General features: G+C 40.2%; 1 protein-coding gene across 1 annotated transcript in view; it reads right to left on the bottom strand.

Annotated features, from left to right (window-relative positions):
- LOC126251914 (general transcription and DNA repair factor IIH helicase subunit XPB) overlaps positions 1-27990 on the bottom strand; it is a 106022-nt gene that overhangs the window by 64055 nt on the left and 13977 nt on the right. The window contains exons 6-8 of the mRNA XM_049952646.1: positions 11625-11801; positions 11346-11504; positions 6625-6722 (exon numbers count right to left, since the gene is read on the bottom strand). Of these exons, the coding sequence (XP_049808603.1) occupies positions 6625-6722; positions 11346-11504; positions 11625-11801 (434 nt within the window). The remainder of the gene's footprint in view (positions 1-6624; positions 6723-11345; positions 11505-11624; positions 11802-27990) is intronic.

The raw sequence follows: 27990 nt of genomic DNA, 5'->3' as shown, positions 1-27990 counted from the left end.
TAACCTTTTTCATTTTTTTCCTGACATTTCATTTCTTCTAAATTGTGTTAGCTGTCCGATGTCTTTTCTCAGTTTTTCTATTCTGATCTGTAGCCTGTGTTGCCATGCTGGTTTTGTGGGTTTCTTCTGTGTGTTGGTTGGTTCTGATCTCTGCCTAGTGTGTATATTTAGTGTAGTGAGTGCTCCTATATAAACCAGTAGTTGTAACTCTTCCATAGTTGTGTTTTTATTTATTTTGTTGTGTATGATTGTGTTGATAGTTTTTATTGTTGTTTCGACTTGTGGGTTATTTAGCGGTCTATGCAAGAATGGTCTAATGTCTGTATAGGGTGTCTTTGTATTCTATATATGTCAGCTGAAATTTTTCTTCTATATCTAACATGTGAGTTATTGTTATTATTATTGTTATCTTCTTTCCTTTCTCAGACCTTAGGTCTGGTTAAAAATGGAAAGTGACGCGGACCTTCATCAAGCGTGACTTCCTTTTAACTGTACGGTATATGTTACATTGCATTTAGGAACTTTCGGGTCATTGAACATGTATCAATAATTACAGATTTTTGTAGTTGTATATATATGTTTGGATGTAGCTGTATTGCATTGATGTACTGGTGGATATTGTGTGGTACGACTCCTGTAGTTGATAGTATAATTGGTATAATGTCAACTTTATCCTGATGCCACATGTCCTTGACTTCCTCAGCCAGTTGGATGTATTTTTCAATTTTTTCTCCTGTTTTCTTTTGTATATTTGTTGTATTGGGTATGGATATTTCGATTAGTTGTGTTAATTTCTTCTTTTTATTTGTGAGTATGATGTCAGGTTTGTTATGTGGTGTTGTTTTATCTGTTATAATGGTTCTGTTCCAGTATAATTTGTATTCATCATTCTCCAGTACATTTTGTGGTGCATACTTGTATGTGGGAACATGTTGTTTTATAAGTTTATATGTTGTAAGGCAAGCTGTTGATGTATTATTTGTGCTACATTGTCATGTCTTCTGGGGTATTCTGTATTTGCTAGTATTGTACATCTGCTTGTGATGTGATCTACTGTTTCTATTTGTTGTTTGCAAAGTCTGCATTTATCTGTTGTGGTATTGGGATCTTTAATAATATGCTTGCTGTAATATCTGGTGTTTATTGTTTGATCCTGTATTGCAATCATGAATCCTTCCGTCTCACTGTATATATTGCCTTTTCTTAGCCATGTGTTGGATGCGTCTTGATCGATGTGTGGCTGTGTTAGATGATACGGGTGCTTGCCATGTAGTGTTTTCTTTTTCCAATTTACTTTCTTCGTATCTGTTGATGTTATGTGATCTGAAGGTTTGTAGAGGCGGTTATGAAATTGTACTGGTGTAGCCGATGTATTTATATGAGTGATTGCTTTGTGTATTTTGCTAATTTCTGCTCGTTCTATAAAGAATTTTCTTAAATTGTCTACCTGTCCATAATGTAGGTTTTTTATGTCTATAAATTCCCTTCCTTCTTCCTTTCTGCTTAATGTGAATCTTTCTGTTGCTGAATGTGTGTGATGTATTATATATTTGTGGCATTGTGATCGTGTAAGTGTATTGAGTGCTTCTAGGTCTGTGTTACTCCATTTCACTACTCCAAATGAGTAGGTCAATATTGGTATAGCATAAGTATTTATAGCTTTTGTCTTGTTTCTTGCTGTCAATTCTGTTTTCAGTATTTTTGTTAGTCTTTGTCTATATTTTTCTTTTAGTTCTTCTTTAATATTTGTATTATCTATTCCTATTTTTTGTCTGTATCCTAGATATTTATAGGCATCTATTTTTTCCATCGCCTGTATGCAGTCGCTGTGGTTATCCAATATGTAATCTTCTTGTTTATTGTATTTTCCCTTGACTATGCTATTTTTCTTACATTTGGCTGTTTGTTATTATTATTATTATTATTATTATTATTAATTTTATGACCTTCATTGCACCACTTCAGGCATTTATGCAAAGGTTTATACAAGGAATTGCTATAACCCAATAACACAATTCAATTCAATAGTACAATGGTTACACAAAGGTTTACTGTAATTTATTATTATGCAAAGGATTCTTCTTGTTCTTCTGTCTTTCCCATGTATCTTCATTTGTTCAGATATAAACAAACGTATTATAAGTTGTTTTCTTTCTTTCTTTGAGATCAACCTTGCTGTAGTACTTCTATTTATCTTCTTTTGTGGTCTGTTTGAATGTATTGCAGTATTTTGGTTTTATCTGTTGATTTTTCAATCACCTACTTTAAATTCCATTTCTCTTAAAACTTCCTTAATTTCTGTAATCCATTAAATGTTGCTCTTAGTATTCCACATATTCTCTATTGTTCTCTTTCCAATTGTGTTTTCTGGTGTTCTGATCAGATGCCCAAAGAATGAGGGTCTCTCTTTCTGATTAAGTTTATTACCAGTTCCGTTTTCTTGTATACTGTTTAATTTGAAGCTATCCTCCATGCACTTCCTAATTATTATTCTTTGTGTCTTTAGTATTCTGTAACTTCCTGTTGTATTACCTCTTCTGAAGATGCAAATGTTATTTTAGGTTGTTACGGTCTTATAAGGTTTTAATCCTGCAACTGTTGATAGGTTTTTTTGTCATGTGTGTTTTTGGCAATGTCATTTGCATTGTTCATGTTTTTATTCTCTTTGCCACATCAGTTTCTTGTTTAGGTTGCATATTATGTTTCACCTAAATATTTAAATTCAACCAACAGTTTTGATTTTGTGTTTTTCTATTGTGCTGTTATTTGCAAGTGATGGATCAGTTAGTATTATTTTTCTCTTTTTTTTCCTTTTTTTTCCAAACAATATTCTAAGGCCAATTTTCTTGCAGTGATTTAATTTGTTGTCTGGTTTCTTGAACACTGTTAGCTAGGAGAGCACAATCACCAGCAAATTCCAAGCAGTCTAAACTCATTTTTGGAGCTTCTACTTCGTGTGTTCTTTAGGTTAAGTCTTATACCATTCTCTTATTATGTACTTAAGTGCACAATTAAATAATAATGACTTTCAAAGGTTAGTTACACTTGACAGCCAAATTAAGAGAATTAATAAATTGAAGCAGATTTATTGTAGAGGCTGTGGCTGTGCCCCAGGGGAGGCTAGTGGGTTGGGGTGAGTTGGAAGTTGTTCAAAGGCAGTACAGTTCTTTTATTACTACAGTAGTTCAAGCCCACATCTGGTGACATTGGAAGAGTGTGCCTCTACCCACACATCTGGCGGTGAATTATTGTTGTAGGTCACAGCAGCTGCTACAATCAGTGTGTCTCAGGTGCAGTGAAACCTTGAATAATCAACAACCGTGGCCGGTGGCAAGCTATGTGGGGGCCGATGCCACAGGCTACCACGGCCAGTCAAGTGCAAAATGGCTCACTGGAAGTGACTGATGCTGGTTTGGTGGCTGGGAATCTAGGAGCCATTAGGTTGGTTGGTTTGGGGAAGGAGACCAGACAGCGTGGTCATCGGTCTCATCGGATTAGGGAAGGATGGGGAAGGAAGTCGGCCGTGCCCTTTCAGAGGAACCATCCCGACATTTACCTGGAGTGATTTAGGGAAATCACGGAAAACCTAAATCTGGATGGCCGGACGCGGGATTGAACCGTCGTCCTCCCGAATGCGAGTCCAGTGTCTAACCACTGCGCCACCTCGCTCGGTTAGGAGCCATTAGTATGCAGTCCTGTTAAGATGACAGTGGAGCACAGAAGCCTCACTGGGAAAGCCAACCCTGTCATGGAAACTATCATGGTCAGAATATCAAATTCTTCTATTGGGTTGTCATCTCCCCGTTCTTGTCAAATGGATCATATACATCATCACATTCTCAAAATTGTTTGTCTACAGCCTGTTTCTGGTATGTCATTTTAATGGTCTTCGGTTGCTGGCAGTTTGTTGCCTTTCCTACATCTCACAAATAAGGAACTACCAGTTTTTCAATTTGAACATTTTGTTCTTTTTCCTCAAAATTATTATTGACAAAACCAAGCAAGTATAACCTCTTTGCTTACATTTATCTAATTTTAGTTCAAGTATCAGAGACACAAAATGTCTTTAAAAATAACAGCTGTGTAACATTATTAAAAAAAACTAGCTGAATACTCAGGATTGCCAGGTATATATTTATTCCAATCTTCTATTAGTTCATCTCCTCCTTCCTCCTCTCTCTGTCCATACCCTCCTCCTCCTTTTCTGTTCATCTGCTTCGCACTCGTCTGTGTCATCTGCTTCTTCCACCTCTCTCCATCTCCTCCACCCTCCTATCTGTCTTTCTGTTCATCTCCTACAACCTCCTTCTCTCTCCACATTATCACCTCTACCTCAACAGGAGGTTGCTGGTTCTTACACCATTAGTATTTCTTTCCTGATAGTAAGTAATACATGTACCAAGTTTCATTTATATCGATCCAGGTGTTTAGGAGATGTCTTCGACACATACACTATGTGATCAAAAGTATCCGGACACCTGGTTGAAAATGGCTTACAAGTTCGTGGTGCCCTCCATCGGTAATGCTGGAATTCAGTGCAGTGTTGGCCTCGATTACAGCTTCCACTCTCACAGACATATGTTCAATCAGGTGCTGGAAGGTTTCTTGGGGAATGGCAGCCCATTCTCCACGGAGTGCTGCACTGAGGGGAGGTATCTATGTTGGTTGGTGAGGCCTGGCATGAAGTTGGTGCTCCAAAACATCACAAAGGTGTTCTATAGGAATCAGGTCAGGATACTGTGCTGGCCAGTCCATTACAGGGATGTTACTGTCTTGTAATCACTCAACCACAGGCCTTGTATTATGAACAGGTGCGTGGTAATGTTGAAAGATGCCATCTCCAAATTGCTCTTCAATAGTGGGAATCGAGAAGGTGCTTAAAACATCAATGTAGGCCTGTGCTGTGATAGTGCCATGCAAAACAACAAGGGATGCAAGCCCCCTCCATGAAAAACAGCACCGCACCATAAAACCACTGCCTCCGAATTTTACTGTTGGCACTATACACAGTGGCAGATGACATTCACCAGGCATTCGCCGTACCCACACCCTGCAATCAGATCGCCACAATGTGTACCATGATTTGACACTCCACACAACATTTATCCACCAATCAATCATCCAATTTTTACATTCCTTACACCAAGTGAGGTGTGGTTTGGCATTACCGGTGTGATGTGTAGCTTAAGAGCAGCCACATGAAAATTAAATCCAAGTTTTCTCACCTCCCGCCTAACTGTCATAGTACTTGCAGTGGATCCTGATGCAGTTTGGAATTCCTGTGTGATGGTCTGGATAGATGTCTGCCTATTACACATTACAACCTTCTTCAACTGTTGGCGGTCTCTGTCAGTCAACAGACGAGGTCAGCCTGTATGTTTTTGTGTGTGTCCCTTCACGTTCCCACTTCACTATCACATTGGAAACAGTGGTCATAGGGATGTTTGGGAGTGTGGAAATCTCGCATACAGACGTATGACACAGTGACGCCCAATCACCTGACCACGTTCCACGTCCGTGAGTTCCGCGGAGCGCCCCATCCTGCTCTCTCATGATGTCTAATGACTACTGTAGTTGCTGATATGGAGTACCTGGCAGTAGGCGGCAGCACAAGGCACCTAATATGAAAAACATATGTTTTTGGTGGTGTCCGGTTACTTTTGGTCACATAGTGTAGGTTCGCCTTTGTAAGCATGTCATGCATATTTAACATATTTCATCCATATCTGTACACATATAACTGTGTAGGCTTCTGTGCCGAGAGTCAGTCTACATAAAAGTTTTCTGGGTATGGTAGCACATCATATTGTATCAAACCACTGCCGGAGAAAACCAACGTTTTGGCCATGCTTGCAGTGGCCTTCTTCTGGGTCTACTGGTGACAGTAGTGACAGACCCAGGAGGAGGCCACTGCAACCATGGCTAAAACACCGGTTTTCTCCAGCAGCAGTTTTATACAATATGATGCAGTATCATTACCCAGAAAACTTTTGTGTTGTCTGTACACATAGTTCATTTGTATCTCTAATGAATTTTGCCTGCAGTTTTGTTTTCATGTACCGCAACGTTTATGACATCATATCTCCTGAATAACGTGTCGTAAAATGATATAATTTTGTAGGTACGTTCAGTGACATATATACCATCTGTGAAATGCGTTGCAAATAAGAGTTAATAGCCAACAAATAATAACACAGCAGTTTTACAGCATGAACAATGAAAATGTAGTTGGCGATAAACTTTTTTTAATTTTCATCATTTTGTGGGCACTGTCAGTGAGAAAAAGTTCTGTAGTTTGAAATCTCGTGTACAATTTGTTGCAAGTCACTAAGTGCTCTCATTCTCAAATACTGGACAAGTAAAGTCTGGATACTCGCAAGTCGTGCCTACACTTCTTTTTCATGGCCCCTCCCCCCCCCCCCCCCTCCCCACCGACCACCACCAAAATCCTTTTAATAGGTAGGTGGTTCTTACTCCACAGCGATTCTTTCTAGACATAAGGGATACAAGTACCAAGTTTGGTTGAAATCACTCTAGTGGTTTAGGAGGTGATGTGGAACATACATACATACATACGTTTTTGTAATAAATATGGATCTGACAATTATATATGTGAATACTAACTTGATATCTGGATTCACAGTGTCATTTCGAAAATCATACTCTGCCAGCAGAGGATGCTCAAGCTCAATACAGCGCTTCTGGATCACCTCAATTTTTTCCTGTAACAAGGAAAGAAAGGAAAAGAAATTTATTAGTAAATCATTTCCAGTTTCTTACACAAAAGTAAAAGAAAGTCTACAGACATTGCACAAAAGTTGTCCCCCTCCTTTCACAATTCAGCATTTTTCTTGGTCTTATTCTTTTTAAATTATTTTACAGTGACAGAAAAAAAGACTAACACAATTTCACAGGCTTAAAAATGAGGATTACACGGAGGCCTGAAAATTATTTCATAATCCCACAGAACAATACTAAAGTGCAGGGAAAGAAACTGAAACAGTTGAACTAATGTACTTTCAATGTTCAATGCAAATTTCCTAAAAATATCAATAAATTTAAATGCTGACTAAAGGAGAAAAATCTTACAACTTAATAGGACTTGGAGCTGTTAGTAGGTGTTTTCAACTAAGTGTTCTCTCAATTTAGCCACTGCAGCTTCATTATTATCAGTGTGAAATTTTCTTTCCTCTTCACGTGAACATTTCACAAAGAATTAGCATAACAGCACAAGTATTTTATCTAGTATGTATCACATTGTATGCCCTAACAAATAAATTACGTGATCAAAATAAATTTTTTCCATCCATAGATCTGCACTTGTTACTTGCCATCAGAATTCATCTGTTTGTGGTATAAATGGTTACATTCTGTTGTAATCACAGAAAGTGTATGCAGTTTTATCTGCTGTACATGCAACAGTCTTACCCGATTAAGGAAATGATTTCTGTGAAACTAGTCAAAGATGTTCTTGCTGTTGTCTTCAGTTCTGAGACTGGTTTGATGCAGCTCTCCATGCTACTCTATCGTGTGCAAGCTTCTTCATCTCCCAGTACTTACTGCAGCCTACATCCTTCTGAATCTGCTTAGTGTATTCATCTCTTGGTCTCCCTCTACAATTTTTACCCTCCACGCTGCCCTCCAATGCTAAATTTGTGATCCCTTGATGCCTCAGAATGTCCTACCAACCGGTCCCTTCTTCTTGTCAAGTTGTGCCACAAACTTCTCTTCTCCCCAATTCTATTCAATACCTCCTCATTAGTTATGTGATCTACCCATCTAATCTTCAGCATTCTTCTGTAGCACCACATTTCGAAAGCTTCTATTCTCTTCTTGTCCAAACTGGTTATCGTCCATGTTTCACTTCCAGACATGGCTGCGCTCCATACAAATACTTTCAGAAACGACTTCCTGACACTTAAATCTATACTCGATGTTAACAAATTTCTCTTCTTCAGAAACGCTTTCCTTGCCTTTGCCAGTCTACATTTTATATCCTCTCTACTTCGACCATCATCAGTTATTTTACTCCCCAAATAGCAAAACTCATTTACTGCTTTAAGTGTCTCATTTCCTAATCTAATTCCTTCAGCATCACCCGACTTAATTCGACTACATTCCATTATCCTTGTTTTGCTTTTGTTGGTGTTCATCTTATATCCTCCTTTCAAGACACTGTCCATTCTGTTCAACTGCTCTTCCAAGTCCTTTGCTGTCTCTGACAGAATTACAATGTCATCGGCGAACCTCAACGTTTTTTTTTTTTTTTTTGTTCTCCATGGACTTTAATACCTACTCCGAATTTTTCTTTTGTTTCCTTCATTGCTTGCTCAATATACAGATTGAATAACATCGGGGACAGGCTACAACCCTGTCTCACTCCCTTCCCAACCGCTGCTTCCCTTTGATGTCCCTCGACTCTTATAACTGCCATCTGGTTTCTGTACAAATTGTAAATAGCCTTTTGCTCCCTGTATTTTACACCTGACACCTTTAGAATTTGAAAGAGAGTATTTCACTCAACATTGTCAAAAGCTTTCTCTAAGTCTACAGATTAATCTTTCTTTTAAGGTATTGCCTCACGTGTTCCAACATTTCTGCGGAATCCAAACTGATCTTTGCCAAGGTCGGCCTCTACCAGTTTTTCCATTTGTCTGTAAAGAATTTGCATTAGTATTTTGCAGCTGTGACTTATTAAACTGATAGTTCAGTAATTTTCACATCTGTCAAAACCTGCTTTCTTTGGGAGTGGAATTATTATATTCTTCTTGAAGTCTGAGGGTATTTCGCCTGTCTCATACATCTTGCTCACCGGATGGTAGAGTTTTGTCAGGACTGGCTCTCCCAAGACAGTCAGTAGTTCCAATGGAATGTTGTCTACTCCCAGGGCCTTGTTTCGACTCAGGTCTTTCAGTGCTCTGTCAAACTCTTCACGCAGTATCGTATCTCCCATTTCATCTTCATCTACATCCTCTTCAATTTCCATAATATTGTCCTCAAGTACATCGCCCTTGTATAGAACCTCTAAATACTCCTTCCACCTTTCTGTTTTCCCTTCTTTGCATAGAACTGGGTTTCCATCTGAGCTCTTGATATTCATACAAGTGGCTCTCTCTTCTCCAAAGGTCTCCTTAATTTTCCTGTAGGCAGTATCTATCTTACCCCTAGTGAGATAAGCCTCTACATCCTTACATTTGTCCTCTAGCCATCCCTGCTTAGCTATTTTGCACTTCCTGTCGATCTCATTTTTGAGACATTTGTATTCCCTTTTGCCTGCTTCATTTACTGCATTTTTATATTTTCTCCTTTCATCAATTAATTTCAATATTTCTTCTGTTACCCAAGGATTTCTACTAGCCCTCGTCTTTTTACCTACTTGATCCTCTGCTGCCTTCATTGTGGTCAGAGTCCACATCTGCCCCTGGAAATTTCTTACAATTTAAAACCTGGTTCCTAAATCTCTGTCTTACCATTATATAATCTATCTTATACCTTCTAGTATCTTCAGGATTCTTCCATGTATACAACCTTCTTTCATGATTCTTGAACCAAGTGTTAGCTATGATTAAGTTATGCTCTGTGCAAAATTCTACCAGACGGCTTCCTCTTTCATTTCTCTCCCCCAATCCATATTCACCCACTATGTTTCCTTCTCTCCCTTTTCCTTACTCTCGAATTCAAGTCACCCATGACTTTTAAATTTTCGTCTCCCTTCACTACCTGAATAATTTCTTTTATCTCATCATACATTTCATCAATTTCTTCATCATCTGCAGAGCTAGTTGGCATATAAACTTGTACTACTGTAGTAGGTGTGGGTTTCGTGTCTATCTTGGCCACAATAATGTGTTCACTATGCTGTTGGTAGTAGCTTACCCGCACTCCTATTTTTTATTCATTATTAAACCTACTCCTGCATTACCCCTATTTGATTTTGTATTCATAACCCTGTATTCACCAGACCAAAAGTCTTGTTCCTCCTGCCACTGAGCTTCACTAATTCCCACTATATCTAACTTTAACCTATCCATTTCCCTTTCTAAATTTTCTAACCTACCTGCCCGATTAAGGGATCTGACATTCCACACTCCGATCCGTAGAACGCCAGTTTTCTTTCTCCTGATAACGACATCCTCTTGAGTAGTCCCCGCCCGGAGATCCGAATGGGGGACTATTTTACCTCCGGAATATTTTACCCAAGAGGACGCCATCATCATTTAATCATACAGTAAAGCTGCATGCCCTCGGGAAAAATTACGGCCGTAGTTTCCCCTTGCTTTCAGCCGTTCACAGTACCAGCACAGCAAGGTCGTTTTGGTTATTGTTACAAGGCCAGATCAGTCAATCATCCAGACTGTTGCCCCTGCAACTACTGAAAAGGCTGCTGCCCCTCTTCAGGAACCACACGTTTGTCTGGCCTCTCAACAGATACCCCTCCATTGTGGTTGCACCTACGGCACGGCCATCTGTATCGCTGAGGCACGCAAGCCTCCCCACCAACGACAAGGTCCATGGTTCACGGGGGTAGGAGTCAAAGATGAGAAGTGATTACTTTATAGGTTGCTGCAGACACAAATAAATAAGAAAGGAAACTTGCCACAAATGTTGGCTTCCAGAACTACAATACATTCATTTAAAAGTGAGGATAAACAGTGAGAGGAAATAGGGTTATCTAATAGTTAAACCTGGACTGAAATAACATGAGTAACAGCTCATTATTAACAAAGCAGCTGCTATTGCAAAAACCATTGAATTCAACGGCATGGCATGTTTATATTAAGCAAAATAATGTCTGAAGCTACCAGAGAAGAATGTACAAAAGTGTGGATGGAAAACAAAAAAGTTCAGTAATTGGCTCAAATTTTCTGATCTCAGACAGGTGAATTAGTACAGCAGTATTTTGAGAGAGAGAGAGAGAGAGAGAGAGAGCATCTAAAAATCTGCTGATTTTTAGGAGGAAATACCTTATCAAAGGATTATTGTTTAATCACTACAGAACTGTGAGCTACTCTGAACATTAATTCTAATGATAAATTTATCCTGAAAACAAATATAATGCAATACTGAAGCGCTTTATGTTTGTGTCAGCACTGCTAAATGTTAATGTATCAGCAATTGATAAGTACGTGTTTTTATGTGTTTGGATATTGGTCCTAGCTCCATAATTGTGTTCTGACTGTTCACAGTAAAACAATACTCATATTTTTTGTGCTCAATATCTTTTGCAATTGTTTGAACCAGTGGACAATATGTTTAAATTCTTCAACATGTACCAACATAACTCTGTTGTCTAAAGATTATGATTATGTACAAACTGTAAACAACTACACTAAAAAAAAGCTGACCTGGTTGACTTCAAATGACACAATTTTTGTAACAGAATCCTCTTCATCCTCATCTTCCTTATCAATCTTGTCATAGAAGCTAGTTATGTCCTCTGGTACAGCCTGGCCATCTGCATCTGTCGGCCCTGCACCTTCTGTAGGAGGTGCACTGCTGCCAAACTGCATACGCAAATAATGCATATAAAGATGACAGGAAATTCAAGAAGAACACATTTATGATGCAAATGGCATAAACGCCATATTCGAGAGAGATTTAAGAAATGCTGGAAATCAACTGACCTGTGTTGTACCTTTCTTGTCCTGTGTCTGTGTGATCAGGCCATCACCCTCAGCACCATCTTCCACATTTCGACGTAACCGGCATTCTTGAATTACTGGATCTTTCAGCAGCTTCTGAAGCACTTCAGGAAATGGTGACTCAACAAAATAACGATTGTGTTTTAAAACCAGTTTCACCTACGGAGAAAAAGGGTGAAACATTGTACCAATTTTACTAATTTTCTTCCAGCCACTACTCTGCAAAAACAAAAAACAGATTTTTCAATTCTGACAGACAGTGTGCAGATAGCATCGCAACAGCCACGAACACTTAAAACAACAGAAAAAGTAGGCCTGCAAATCGTCTTGGAACAAAAATGAAGGTATTACCAACAAAAAAACTGCATCACCAAATTTCATCACAAAGAAGGGAAAAATCTGAAATAAGGAAACATTTATCTAGCTGAAAGCAATGAGCGAACTGGAATGGAAAAAAAGGATGTAAGAGAAATGTTATGGAAAACTGATACAGCATTCCACTTGATGGTAGATATTTACAACAAAATCACAGGAACGCAAAAATTCCACATCCACGAATTTGACCAATTCACATGTGTGCAAGATTAGAATTAACGAATAATAAATTAAAAACATGGACTCAGGGAAGAAAACAAATGTGGATATTAGGCAGCAGTATAACATTTACAAAATTAACAAATAATATACAACTACACTAACAATAGAGAAAATTGCTAGGGACGACTCATAGAATGTGGGTACACCAAAAGAATAGGTCCTAAGAACAGTGGTTTAACACAACTGTTAAAGTTCTTGAACTCTGTTGTGTTATAGTTTACTTCACAACAATCACTGTGATGTAATTCATTTTAGCGCAGGGGCCGAGGTTCCCATGTAATTAAGTTAAACGAGGCAGCTTTGTCAGCACGTCAAGCTCCTCGAACAGTTACAGCATGGTGCTGCAGTCAACGGTCAACATCAAAGCTATGATTGTGCACACAAATGGAAGCTCGACTGGAACCTCCATGACTGAACTGCATCACCAAATTTCCATCAAAATTGCAATCCTCTGTTTTGTTCTCAATACTGTAATGGATGACTACGAAAAATCAGAAACTGAAATAATTTATAGCATCACTATTACACATTACTCGTATAAATCTGGAGCAATATTTGTATTTTTACAAGAGCTGTTGAAAATGTAAATTGATTAGTGCAAGAAGGTAATTTGTGTGTTAAGGAGTTAATGATGCCAATAAAGTGTATTAAGAGTGTCAGTACACATGTTGTTTCTTCAAATGTATTTCCCTCTGTTAGTAATGCTGTTATAGTTAATAAAATATCTAAATGGGGACATACACTAGGACATGTTAGAGACATTATAATCAGCTCCCAAGTTCAGGAATGCTATCATATAAAATCACTTTGCCATACTGCTCAAAACATATTCAACCATTTGATCATTACTGTGGATGACATAGTACGAGGCCTGTTCAGAAAGTAAGCTCCGATTGATTGCCAAATTGAAACCACAGTGAACATCAGAAATGTTTTACTTGTAACAATTAGCTACACCTTTCAGCTACTTCTCTACGTAGTCGCCGTTCTGACTTAGACTTTTGTCATAGCGTTGTACCAACTTTTCAATAGCCTCATCATAGAAGGCAGCCGCCAGTGCTTTCCGCCAATTCTCCACGCTGGCCTACACCTCGTTGTCTGTGTCAAAATGTTGTCTTCAAAGACAGCGGTTCATGTGACCAGAGATGAAACTCAGGGGGAGACAATTGTGGACTGTATTGTGGGTAATCTAACATTTCCATTTGAAAACGATGCAGGAGCATCTTCATTGCCCCTGCAGAATGCGGCTGAGAATTGTCTTGAAGAAGAAACAGCACGACAGTTATGTAATGTTAGCTGCATAGCTTCAGGCGAAATTTTTCACCAGGCCCTCGTACTTGGCGGCAGACACTATTTTCTAGACATCTTTACGCACTCACTGCGAGCTCAGAAATGAGAAGAGCGACGTGATGCTAACTGGGGTTATACTAGAGACACTACCCAACACATCTGTGCAAAGCTTTATCGGATTTTCATAGTCGTTTCCATTTCGCGACCGATCGGAGCTTACTTTCTGAACGCCCCTCATATGTCATCACTGTAAAGAAGCAGCTCCTGAAATTGCCCTGTCTCCAACACAGTCTGAAGAAGAGCAACATACATCTGTCTCTTCTGCTGTTGTACTATAAATGTCAACTAACATACTAAAAGCCATTAATCTCATCTTGAATTTTCTAAAGATACTGCCAACAGTTCAAACCTGACCAATTACAATTTTTCTGATGAACTCCAGATTAAAAAAAAAAAAAAAAACCTGGCAGATGAAACTGTCATAGTCCTTCCAAAGAAAATTAACAACTTAAATGAATTTAGCGAGACAGTATCTGGTAAATCTGTTATCATTTCCAGCTAATACCGAAGCTCACACAACGTCAAGTGCAGCAGCTGCTACTGATACAACATCTGCACCTGGCAGTACACAATAAAAGATGAAATGGTACAGGATCTGAATGCAGTTCGTCAGTATCAAGTTCCTCAACAAATATTGCCCTATTGGCAGAAGAGATCCCTAAAGATAACCACCTGTCTCCAAAATAATTCAAAGCCTTTTCAAAAGCAACAAGCAACCAGAAATAACACTTCTTATTGCAAAACAGTACACTAAAGATATTTTAGCTCTGCAACAATTAACCGACAAACAATTCACAAAACACAAAGAAATCACCAAACATTGTCAACTACAGTGATTTTTAAGTGCAACTAAAAAGAAATGGACACTAAATGAGATATGTGTTTGTCATCTCTGTTTTCGGATAAGAACAATGCAGTAGATTTATATGTTGAAAGTAAACAGTACATAGCCTAAACGGAGTATTGATTATCACTAATGATGACACCAAATACAAGTCAAATGACTCAAAAACAAATCATGGACATACAAGTAAATCTACAGCACTCCAGAGCTGTAAAAACTAACCTAATGCAGCTTATTATGCAATATCGGATTGATATTACTTTCATCCTAGAACCATATTGTTATCAACAAAAATAGTTGGAATTAGATATTTAGGGAAGACAGCAATCCTGATAACAGCAATACTAGTAACTTACAAAGATACTGATTCTGTAATGACCAGTCACTTTTTAAAATCTGTCGTATTGCCAACTTGATGTATGCGACCTTTTTAAATGTGTGGATATTAATTTGTTACATCACAATTGCTTCGATATAAAAAATTTACATGTCACTTGTTTTGGCACGTAGTTGCCATCCTCAAGTGTGCTTAATCCACTAAAAAGTTCTATACAGATATATGAACAAATATAATTAGGCACTTTGAACATCATGAAGTCATTTAACGCTTCAATGAAAGTACATCATACTGTCACATAATAAAAGATTGAAATTAGAATATTGCACTGCAATATTACATGCGGATATGGGAGTGACTGGGTACAGGAAAGAAGAGAGTGGGTAAAAGGGGGAGAAGGAAAAAGCATAGGCGAGGTGGGAGGATAGCAAACAACGTCCTCTGCACCAACTTGTGATTTCTGTAGCCAGTCACGTGAACTGGGTATTTTAGAAAACACATTGCCAGGAATGGAAATTTGTGAAGTTATAAAACTTGAAACTTTCTAAAACGTTTTTTAAAAGAACAAAAATTTATAAAAAGTAATATTAAAAACAAAAGTACATGCAAATGTCAGTGAATGTCATTTTAAAAAATATAAATAAAGTATAGCCTCTTTTACAACTAATTTTACATTTGAAATAAATGTTCCAAAAATGTGTTGGACTAAAGCAAGTGCTCATACTAAACCACTTACATGTGTATAACTGAATGACTCATGGTTATTCCTGAAGTTGGAGTTCACTGGTACATTTTCTATGAAGTGTACCACAGTCACTCACTACATTTGGTTTGTTTGGAAGTCATCACTTACGGGTGAAGCAAAATCAAATTAAATATTAATGTAAAATGGTGGTGTGCAAACTGTTATTACTGACTGTATTTCTTCAATTATTAATTGAGCCACAGTTATGCAAACTCTGTTAATGCCTACTGATGGTTTATGAATGGTATGTCAGAGATGTAATTTCTCTTGTTGCTGTATTTTTATATTATTTATATTTCTGATTTCTTGTGTAACAAAAATTGTGTTTTTAATTTTTAATTGGTTTTTACTCTTCCTTTGTATAAAATCTTGGTCCCACTTCTTTTTTTTAAAAACTGTGTAATGTCAAACAATGGAAACTCCAGGTTGGATTATCATCACTTTAGGAAAAGATAGATTGTTACTCACTGTAAAGATTACACTTTAAATTGCAGACATAAGCAATTAAAAGACAATAACATATGGAAAGTTCTGGTTGAGAATTACAAATTATTTCAGAATAAAGAAGATGATTCACTGAAAGGCAGAAGTGCTGTGTCATTGATTGGTACACAAATGAAAGGCACAGAGCTTGGCTAGCTTTTGGAATGCACCTCCTTTTTCAATCTTGTAGTAAAAACATGTACATACGCACGCACGCACTCATTCACATGCAAAAGCCTGTCTCCCTACAGTGAGCTCAGTCGCTTGCCAGCTCTTTCCTGGGCCAAGTGAGTGTACTGGGGTGAGGTGAGGGGATGGAGTGGGGTGGGGTGGTGATGGGGGTGGGGGAGGTGAGGTATGGAGAGAGGCAGGAGGCAGGGAAGGGGTTAGGGGAAAGCATCTAGCACCTCGTGGGAGAGTGGGGAGCTATCTTTGGGCCAGTTAGGCATGCAGGTGGAGGAGGTTGCAGGTGGTAGACAGCTGAGCATGCGATTTCACTGACTAGGGTGTGAGATAACAGAACGCGCCCCCCCCCCCCCCCCCCCCCGCACCACACACACACACACACACACACACACACACACACACACACACACACACACACACACACACACACACGAAAGGGGGGGGGGCAGCGAATTACCTTCGGTTTTGGCCAAGAAGGTTACCAGAGTGAAGGATATGCTGTAAGGATAGCTACCATCTGTGTAGCTCAGAAGAGCTGGTGCTGGTCTCTAATGTTGTGCTCTGCTGCATGTTGGGCCACTCATTCTAGTTGACAGCTGGTTAGTTGTCATACCAGTGCAAAATGCTGTGCAGAGGTTGCAGCAGAGCTTCTCACACGTGGCCCAGCTTCTGATGGAGAAGGATAACCCTGTTACAGAACTGATGTACGTGGAGCTAGGATGGGTGGATTGGTCACATCTTGCATCTGGATCTTCACCGGAGTACGATCCCTGTGGCAGAGGATTGGGGATGGAAATGGCATAGGGATGGATTAGTGCATGATGGATGTTGCGTGGGCGGCGGAACACCACTTTGGGAGAAGTTGGAAGTATCTTGGGCAGGATGTCTCTCATTTCAGGGCATGATGATAGACAATCAAAGCCATGACGAAGGATGTGGTTCACTCGTCCCAGTCCGGACTGGTATTATATGACAAGGGGGCGCTTCTTTGAGACTTGGGTGGATGTGAGGATCAGGTGTGTGTGAGGATATGGCATGGGAGATCTGTTTGAGGAGTAGGTCTGAAGGGTACTGTCTGGCTGTGAATGCCTTTGCGAGACCTTCAGCATACTGGGTGAGTGAGTTCTCATCACTGTAGATGCATCGACCACGGGTGGTGGGCTGCATGGGTATGGGAAGATGTTTGGTATGGAAGGTGTGGCAGCTGTCAAAGTGCTGGTACTGTTGGTGATTGGTGGGTCTATGAGGACTGAGGTGTGGATGGAGCCATCTGAAAAGAGGAGTTTGACATCTAGGAAGGTGGCACAATAGGTGGGGGATGACCAGGTGAAGTGGATGAGAGAGAAGGTGTTGAGATTGTGTGGAATGAGACTAACGTGTCCTGGGCTCGGGTCAGGATTACAAAGGATTCAACAAGAAAACTGAACCAGACCAGGGGTTTGAGGTTCTGGGAAGCTAGGAATGTTTCCTCTAGGTGGCCAATGAAGACGTTGGCTTAGGAGGGTGCCATGCAGGTGCCCATGGCTGTGCCACAAATTTGTTTGTATACCTTACCTTCAAAGGTGAAATAGTTAAGGGTTGGAATGTAGTTGGTTAGTTGTATGAGGAATGGAGTGGAGGGACTGGAATTTGCAAGGCTTTGGGAGAGGTAATGTTCAACTGCAGCAAGGCCATGGACACGAGGGATGGTGGTGAATGGTGAGGTTACATCAACAGTGACGAGTAGGGATCTGGGAGGTAAGGTTGTGGGGATGGTGGAGAATCAGTGCACGAAATGGTTGGTATCTTTAATTTGGGAGGCTAGGTTTTGGACAATTGGTTAGAGACGTTGATCAACAAGAACCGAGATTCTTTCGGTGGGGTCACTGTAAACAGCCCTCCTGTGTCATTTCTTCACACACACCTGATCCTCACATCCATCCCAAGTACCATCCACAAAGAAGTGCACCCCTTTGTCACCCAATACCACCCCAGATTGGAATGACAACCACTAATTCGTCAGGGCATTAACTACCATCATGCCCTGAAATGATGGATATCCTGGCCAAGATACTTCCAACCTCCTCATAAAGTGGTGTTTCACCACCCTCCCAATCTCCACAACATCCTAGTCCATCCCTATTCCATTCCTGTCCCCAATCCCCTGCCTGTGGAAGACCCAGATGCAAGACCTGCCCAATGCACCCATCCAGTACCACCTACTCCAGTCCTGTCACAGCCTTACTCTACCCCACCAGAGGTTGGGCCATCTGTGAAAGCAGCCATGTTATATACCAGCTCTGCTTCAACCAGTGCACAGTGTTTTACATTGGTATGACAACCAACCAGCTGTCAACTAGAATGAATGGCCACTGCCAAGCTGTTACCAAACCCTAGGTGGACTTACCAGTGGCAAAACATGCAGCAGAGCACAGCAAGTGAGACTACAATGGCTGCTTTACAGCCTATGCTATCTGGATCCTTTCCACCACCACCACTACCACCAGCAGCTTTCCTGAGTTGCACAGATGGGAGCTAACCTTATCTTCCTGGAAAAAAACTAAGGTAACTCGCTGTTCCCCACCCCCTATCCCAGTACCCCATTGAATTTGTGTCCCCACATTAGCCAGATGTGTGCTGTTATCTCATGCCCTAGTCTTTGAAATCACATGCCCAGCTGTCTGCCACCTGCCCCTCTACCTGTACCACTAGCTAGATCACAGATGGCTCCCCACTCTGCAATAAGCTGTTAGATGCCTCCCCCCAACCCTCTTCCTGCCTCCCGTCTCTTTCCATCTCTCACCCCACCCCAACCCATATCTCCACCTCACCCCAGTACACTCAACATGGACCATAAAAGAGCTGGCAGTCAACTGAGCACAATGTAGAGAGGCAGGCATGTGCAAATGAGTGAGTGACCGAGTGAATGAGTGAACGTGAGTGTGAGTGAGCGTGTGGGCATGTGTGTGTGCATGTTTTTCCTACAAGCTTGGAAAAGGCAGTGAATTCTCAAAGCTGGCCAAGCTCTATACCTTTTGTTTGTGTACCTATTGATGACGCAGCACTTCTGCCTTTCGGTGAGTCATCACTATTAAAAGTTACTTACACATAAGCTTCATGCCACAGCTTTCACCAGAAAAAGAAAGGGAAACACACACCTTCATTCACACAAGCAAGATCTTGAATGTTACTTCTTGGAAGAGCTTACACACAAATATTTACAGAACATGACCTTACACAATTTTTTTTAAAACAAAGGCCACAATCTGGCAGAAAAAGTTCAAGTGGAAACAAATATTGAAACTTTAATTACAGAATTTAAAGATGCTCTAGGTACTTTATTCAATAAAGTGTTTAAGACTCAAAATAACCAAACACAAGGCATATAATACCATAAACTGAAAAGATCTCAAAGGCTCTGAGTCAATGGAATGGTAGATGATCCTGATTTTACATAGACAGAATAGAGGAAATAATAATGAACTTGTTTGCAGACAAGGCTCCTGGTAAAAATTGTGTTACTAGTAAGCTCCTTCATAGAATACACAGCAAGTATCTTACCATTTTATGTAACAATTGCCTACAGAATGCTTGCTTTCCAAGACTGTGGGAAAGAGCCAAAGTAGAACCCACTCTCAAACCCTGTAGTCTCCAAATTCTGTTCCATCAGCTTTCTGTGCATGGGGAGGGGGGGAATAGGAAAAGCTCTTAATTAATAGAAATATGTAGCATGACTTCACTAAAAATCTCCCACGCAACAATCAGTACGGATTTGCTCCAGAGAAAGAGACAAGAGACTGCACTGTTGGCAGTTAAGAACTTCATTGAGAGAAGTATATCAGAAGGACTATATGTAATGATGGTCAGTCTTGATGTTCAGGGTGCTTTTGGTGGCCCAGCATCCTAAACATGCTACACAAGTTTCAATATCCTAGGAACTTATATAATCTGGCTAGAAACTATTTCAGTAACAGAACAGCAGTGTTCCCATTTAACATCATCAAACTAGAGGAGGTGACAAAAGGGCACCCACAGGAGTCTTACTGTAATCCATATTTTTGGAGTACCCAATATAATTCTCTGCTGAATTTGGATTACACAGCTAAAACAAAGACATGACTTAATCATACTGACCAAAGCAGATACAGTCCTTAGTGCACAGGAGTACAACAACAGAGAAATAGAAAGAAAAAGAAAATCACAGCTTGTGCTCTAAACAGTATCCAATTTAATGACCTAAAATCAAAAGTATTGCTAATAATGATGAGAAGGCATACAGACAAAGCAATAATTAGTAGTCCTACACAGCAATGTTCTGCAACAAGTTGAACAATAACAATATTTGGATATAATTAATGATTCTAAAATTACCTTTAATGAACATATACAGAACATGAAAGAAAAGTGAACAAAATGAATACATTATTTATTTAAATCAGTATCGTTCAGGGGCAATGAAAATAATTTACAAAATAGCTATAATACTAACATTGCCGCATGCAGCTCCTGTTTGGATTCACACACTAAGAAGAGAATATAACTGTATGAAGATTTGAGGGATTCAGAACTTGATCAACATTAAGACTGCTAAGGCTTACAGAACAACATCTACTGAAGCATTGTGCAATCTACCAGTCCTTACACCAATAATTACTAGGCTCCAGGCAACAGCTGAAGAAAATAAAATTATAAAAAATGGAACATGTGGCCCATTCTACAGTCAGTCCTTTAGATTGAAAACTGTGGCCCCATCCGGCAAGTACACTAACTTTAGAAGAACATTACAATAAAGGAATATTTGATACAGATTTATGTCAATATGACTTATTTAGAGAATGAAACAGGTTCAGGAGTGGCAATAATCATTAATAGTACAGTTGTCTGTCAGTGAAAGTACACACTAAAGAATGGCTTCACTATTAGCCAACCAGAACTATTAACAATTTTGCAAGCTTTAGAGAAACTAGATAACTTATGAGACATAAATTTTAAAATGGCAACTGTAATATTCATGGCAACCGAATTACACTGGATTCATTACAAAAATCCAGAATCATACATTTTAGTTAGAAAGGATTAGAAACAAAATTTGGGATTTGCATCAGGGGAACAGCATATTAACTTTGAATGGGTAAAAGCCCATGTAGGAACTCCTTGAAATGAACTGGCAGCCAAGCTTGACAAACAAACAGCTTGAGAAAATGCAACAAAAAGCTACTACAGAATTTTTCTGTCTGTGATCAAAAGAAAATTACAATGCACACAGAAAGAAAATTGGGAAAGAGAATGAGCTGAAACTTCAAATGTCGCAAGCACAAAAAAAAAAATTTATGCCTCTTCAACTTTGTCTTTCCAAATTGTTACTGCATTCATGTAATCTTACTACAATATTAACAGGGCATGGAAATTAACTACAAGTGTTTCAGTCTAGCCTAAGTGCTGTTTGTACATTTGCAGACGGTAATTGACCAGTAGAACACCTCTTATGGACATGCTGCAAACTTGATAATGAGAGAGATACACTAAGGAAGTGTGTTATAGAAACGGGAGACAGGTGACCCATCAATAAAGCAGTTTTAGTAAAGATATATATGAACAAATTTCACAAATTTTGTAAAATAATAATTTTTTCTAGCATATGAATAACTATGCTACTTGAAGTTCTACCTGAAAATATATGGGCCATACAGGAGTTTATTACTGCGAATATAAATATATACTTCCAACTCTTTTTTTTGTAATTTGTTATAATTAGACTTGTTCCTAGTATATCTTGTATAAAAATTAATCCTAAACATGGTAATATTACAAATATTGTAATGGGGCACATTGCAAATTAATAGAAAAACTGTGTTATACTCCAGAAAACAGTAACCATAACTGGTTTAAAGAAATACATGTACATAAGAATATGGAAGTAATTTACACAAATTAGCACAAAATTAAACACAGAACAAAATTAAGTAGTGGGTAGGAGGAAAAGGGGAGGACAGTGAAATCAAGAACAAAGGAGTAATTGTCTTAGCAGATTAAATAAAGTCTCCACTCCTCCATAACAGAAACAAAGAAAACAGATGGATGATGATGATGATGATGATGATGATGATGATGATTGGTTTGTAGGGCGCTCAACTGTGGGGTCATCAGCACCCGTACAGAGTATCAATTTTTTCACAGTGTGGACAAAACAGATGGAGAAAAAGCTACTGCTTCAAATACTTTCTCGGTGTATCACAATATACTCCTTTGGAATTGGTGTCTGTATATCATTTTCCCACTGAGTGATTGTATTGAAAGTGATTAACAAGAAATCCGACATGAATGTTTCCTATTGACTAAAGACAGAAGTTATGTTAAAGTGGACATGATTCGAAGTAATATGGCATTCTCCTGGTTGTCGTTTTTAAGTACAGCCAAACAAAGGCTCTGCTTCTCAGTGGGATTCTCTCTCTCTCTCTCTCTCTCTCTCTCTCTCTCTCTCTCTCTCTCTATGCTCGCTCACAAACACTGAGGCACTATTACTATCTTTTCTATATGAGTAACGAAGGGTAAATACATACATCAAAAAAGTTTTGCAACACCCCAGTTCCCAGAACTCCTGAAGACAGACATGGACTGTGGGTATTGTATTACATACACAGTCCCTTTGACTGTTCAGAGATGTCACTAAACCCACCCAAAGATGTAAACAACCATGCATGAGCAGCACCTATTAGACAGAGGGGGTCCAACAGCCGATCAGTACCAGTCATTCCACAAGGAAGGAGGTACACGGCTTGTGTTGTCTGTAGTTCAATCATGCCTAGATGGTCAATACCGCAGTTCAATCGTATCCACATTGTTACTTTGTGCCAGGAAGGGCTCTCAGCAAGGGAAGTGTCCAGGCGTCTCGGAGTGAACCAAAGCAATGTTGTTCAGATATGGAGGAGATACAGAGAGACACGAACTGTCGATGACATGCCTCACTCAGGCCGTCCAAGGGCTAGTACTGCAGTGGATGATCACTACCTACAGATTATGGCTGGGAGGAACCCTGAAAACAATGCCACTATGTGGAATAATGCTTTTCGTGCAGCCACAGGATGTCATGTTACGACTCAAACTGTGCGCAGTGGTGTGCAAATTCACTCCCGACATCGATGGCGAAGTCCATGTCCAAGGCGAGGTCCATGACACTGTACAGTGCGGTACAGATGGGCCCCAACAACATGCCGAATGGACCGCTCAGGACTGGCATCACTTTCTCTTCACCAAAAAGTGTCACATATGCCTTCAACCAGACGATCGTCAGAGAGGTGTTTAGAGGCAACCCAGTCAGGCTGAATGCCTTAGACACACTGTCCAGTGAGTGTAGCAAGGTGGAGGTTCCCTGCTGTTTTGAGGTGGCATTATGTGGGGGCCGACATACACCCATGGTAATCATGGAAGGTGCCGTAATGGCTGTACGATATGACAATGCCATCCTCTGACCGATAGTGCAACCATATCGACAGCATAAGAGTGAGGTCTTTGTCTTCCTGGATGATAATTTGCGGCCCCATCGTGCACATCTTGTGAATGATTTCCTTTAGGATATTGACATCGCTCAATTAGAGTGGCCAGCTTGTTCTCCAGATATGAACCCTAGCAAAAATGCCTGAGATATTTAACTTTTCATAACTAGGATTCACAGTCGTGTGAAATTTCTTGAAAGACATCATGTTTATGCCAGTGACTGTTAAACTTTTTATTTCCACTATTGCAATTTTGGCCTTAGGCCATTATCAAGTGCAGATGTTTTGCTTTAAACCATGTCTACTTTATACAATGTGTCAGCTTGTATAAAGTAGACATGGCTTAAAGCCAAAACATCAGCACTTGATAATGGCCTAAGGCTGAAATTGCATATTGTAAATAAAAAGTTTAACAGTCACTGGTGTAAACATGATGTCTTTCCATGCCTGAGATAGATTGAAAAGGGTTGTTTATGAATGACTTGACCCGCCAACCACTCTGAGGGATCTAAGTCGAATCGCTGTTGAGGAATAAGACAATCTGGATCAACAGTGCCTTGATGAACATGAGGATTGTATGCCACGATGAATACAGGCTTGCATCAATGCAAGCGGACATGCTACTGGGTATTAGAGTTACCAGTGTGTACAGCAATCTGGACCACCACCTCTGAAAGTCTCACTGTATGGTGGTACAACATGCAATGTGTGGTTTTCATGAGCAATAGAAAGGGCAGAAATGATGTTTATGTTGATCTCTATCCCAATTTTCTGTACAGGTTCCGGAACTCTCGGAACCGAGATGATGCAAAACTTTTTTTGATGTGTGTATTATTATGAGAAGGAAAGTTGCTATTCACCATATAGCAGAGATGCTGATTCGCAGATAGGCACAACAAAAAGACTCTCACAATTAATGATTTCGGCCATTAAGACCTTTGTCATCAATACACACACACACACACACACACAAACAAATAAACAAACAAACAAGAGTCGCAGAAAAGCATGGCAATGAGACCACCACATGCAGGAGAATTAAGACTATGCTGAACAGAAGAAAGGCAGAAACCACCACGGCGAATGACAAAATGGTGTCCAAGAGAAAGGGTTTTGTCCCCACTACTGTTGAACCTAGTAGTGAATGAACTCAAAAAAAAAAAAAAAAAAAAAAAAACTGAACTCCACCTGAACAGGCCATGAAGGTCCAATGGTACCGACCAGCCGCCATGTTGTCCTCAGCCTTCAGGCGTCACTGGATGCAGATATGGAGGGGCATATGGTCAGCACACCGCACTCCCAGCCGTATGTCAGTTTACGAGACCGGAAATAAACTCATTAAAGAGTTAAAGATTAGAGGCTACATCTGCCATGGATGAGCAGAAGATTTAATTATAGTAATACTTGACAAATTTGCTAGTACTGTTAAAAAAATGGCATGATGTGCACAGAACATTGTGCAAAAACCAAATCTAAGGGTTAGTCCCTAGTAACACTGTTATACAATTTACAATGAAGCATTTCCAGTACACATACTGGAATCTCAAGCTTCTCAATGGAAATCTACCAGTATCGGAGGTAGTGAAGTATCCACGGGTTATACTGGGTGCAAAACTATCATGGACCTCTCACATAAGAATGTATGCTCCAAGGTGAAAGGTACTCTTATGAGCACTAGTAGGACCAGTGGTAAAAACTGGGGTCTAAAGCCTAGGAGTATTTACTGGATATACACCAATGCAGTAAGACATATGTCAGTTTATGGGGTTACAGCATAGTGGAATAATGTACAACAGAAGGTGGCTGCTAAGAAGCTTGGCAAAGTGCAAAGATTGGCCTGCTTAACCAGAAAAGGCAAAATTAGCAGTACACGCACAGATGGGATTTTGGGTTACAGTGGAGGCAGCGGCATGGGCATACAGGTTGAAAATGGCACATAACTGGACACCTTTAGGATGACCAGAATCTCACACCAACACAATGAGTGTGGTACATATTGGAGTGGTTGGGAAAATGCCAGTTGAACATACAATAACTTCCAGCTGCCTTAATAAATCTTCCAATTAATAGTTGGTAGAAGGGAGATATAATCTAGTTTACTGATGAGTCAAGAACATAGGAACATTCTGGTGCAAAGTTATACAGGGTGTAGCCTAGATGAGAGAGAGAGAGAGAGAGAGAGAGAGAGAGAGAGAGAGAGCAGTCTCTCTAGGGAACTTTGTCATGGTATTCCAGGTGGAAATATCCACTATCAGACTGTGCACGGAAGAGAATTTGCATAGGTGCTAGAGGGATTGTAGCATCTACATTTATTCAGACAGTGAAGCAGCTCTGAAATCTCCATCAGCCTCTGCAATGAGATTATATATCATAGCAGAACATCGTGATGCCCTTGCAAGACTAGGGGAAAGCAGCAGGGTAAACCTGCTGTTGGTTCTCAGTCAGTTAGTCAGTGGCAATGAACAAGCTGATAGGCTAGCTAAGACAGGCATGATAACTCCATTTATTGGACTGGAACCTGTCCTAACCATCACCAAGATGATCATAAATCGAAACTACACTACTGGCCATTAAAATTGCTACACCACGAAGATGACGTGCTAGAGACGCGAAATTTAACCGACAGGAAGAAGATGCTGTGATATTCAAATGATTAGCTTTTCAGAGCATTCACACAAGGTTGGCGCTGGTGGCGACACCTACAATGTGCTGACATGAGGAAAGGTTTCCAACCAATTTCTCATACTCAAACAGCAGTTGACCGGCACTGCCTGGTGAAACGTTGTTGTGATGCCTCGTGTAAGGAGGAGAAATGTGTACCATCACGTTTCCGACTTTGATAAAGGTCGGATTGTAGCCTATCGCGATTTTGGTTTATCATATCGCGACATTGCTGCTCGCGTTGGTCAAGATCCAATGACTGTTAGCAGAATATGGAATCGGTGGGTTCAGGAGGGTAATACGGAACACCGTGCTGGATCCCGACGGCCTCGTATCACTAGCAGTCGAGATGACATGCATCTTATCCGCATGGCTGTAACAGATCATGCAGCCACGTCTCGATCCCTGAGTCAACAGATGGGGACGTTTGCAAGACAACAACCATCTGCACGAACGGTTCGACGATGTTTGCAGCAGCATGGACTATCAGCTCGGAGACCATGGCTGCGGTTACCCTTGACGCTGCATCACAGACAGGAGCGCCTGCGATGGTGTACTCAATGACGAACCTGGGTGCACGAATGGCAAAACATCACTTTTTCGGATGAATCCACGTTCTCGTTTACAGCATCATGATGGTCGCATCCATGTTTGGCGACATTGCGGTGACGCACATTGGAAGCGTGTATTCGTCATGGCCATACTGGTGTATTACCCAGCATGATGGTAGGGGGTGCCATTGGTTACATGTATCGCTCACCTCTTGTTCGCATTGACGGCACTTTGAACAGTGGACATTACATTTCAGATGTGGTACGACCCCTGGCTCTACCCTTCATTCGCTCCCTGCGAAACCCTACATTTCAGTGGGATAATACATGACCGCATGTTGCAGGTCCTGTACGGGCCTTTCTGGATACAGGAAATGTTCAACTGCTGCCCTGGCCAGCACATTCTCCAGATCTCTCACCAACTGAAAACGTCTGGCCAATGGTGGTCGAGCAACTGGCTCGTCAGAATATGCCAGTCACTACTCATGATGCACTGTGGTATCGTGTTGAAGCTGCGTGGGCAGCTGTACCTGTACACGCCATCCAAGCTCTGTTTGACTCAATGCCCAGGCGTATCAAGGCCATTATTATGGCCAGAAGTGGTTGTTCTGGGTACTGATTTCTCAGGCTCTATGCACCCAAATTGCGTGAAAATGTAATCACATGTCAGTTCTAGGATAATATATTTGTCCAATGAATACCCACTTATCATCTGCATTTCTTCTTGGTGTAGCAATTTTAATGGCCAGTAGTGTACACAGCTGGATCAAGAGGCAGCATATAGGATATTGGACTATGATAAAAAAAAAAAAAAAAAAAAAAAAAAAAAAAAAAAAAAAACAACTTGGCAAGATAATGATGCCAAAGCCATATTTCAAGAGAAATTCTGCAAGCCTGGACTTTAAAAGGAGACACATTAGACTCATGGTGGGATTAATGACTGGTCATCGGAACTTAAACATCTACAAACAATTGGCATAGAGAAAGAATAAGTGTTGACTAGGTGGTGAAGGGTGGGGAGGGTGAGACCATGTCACACCTAATCTTTCAAGGCAACTGTTGTAGGTCAAGAGACACGGAATATTTGGGTCATTATGTCCTGAAGAAATCATGTCGAATAAG

This window comes from Schistocerca nitens, chromosome 4, assembly GCF_023898315.1.
Source record: "Schistocerca nitens isolate TAMUIC-IGC-003100 chromosome 4, iqSchNite1.1, whole genome shotgun sequence".
In the NCBI taxonomy this organism is placed as follows: Eukaryota; Metazoa; Arthropoda; class Insecta; order Orthoptera; family Acrididae; genus Schistocerca; species Schistocerca nitens.
Note: the sequence above shows the minus strand (reverse complement) of the source record. Positions and strands in the feature narration are given on the sequence as shown.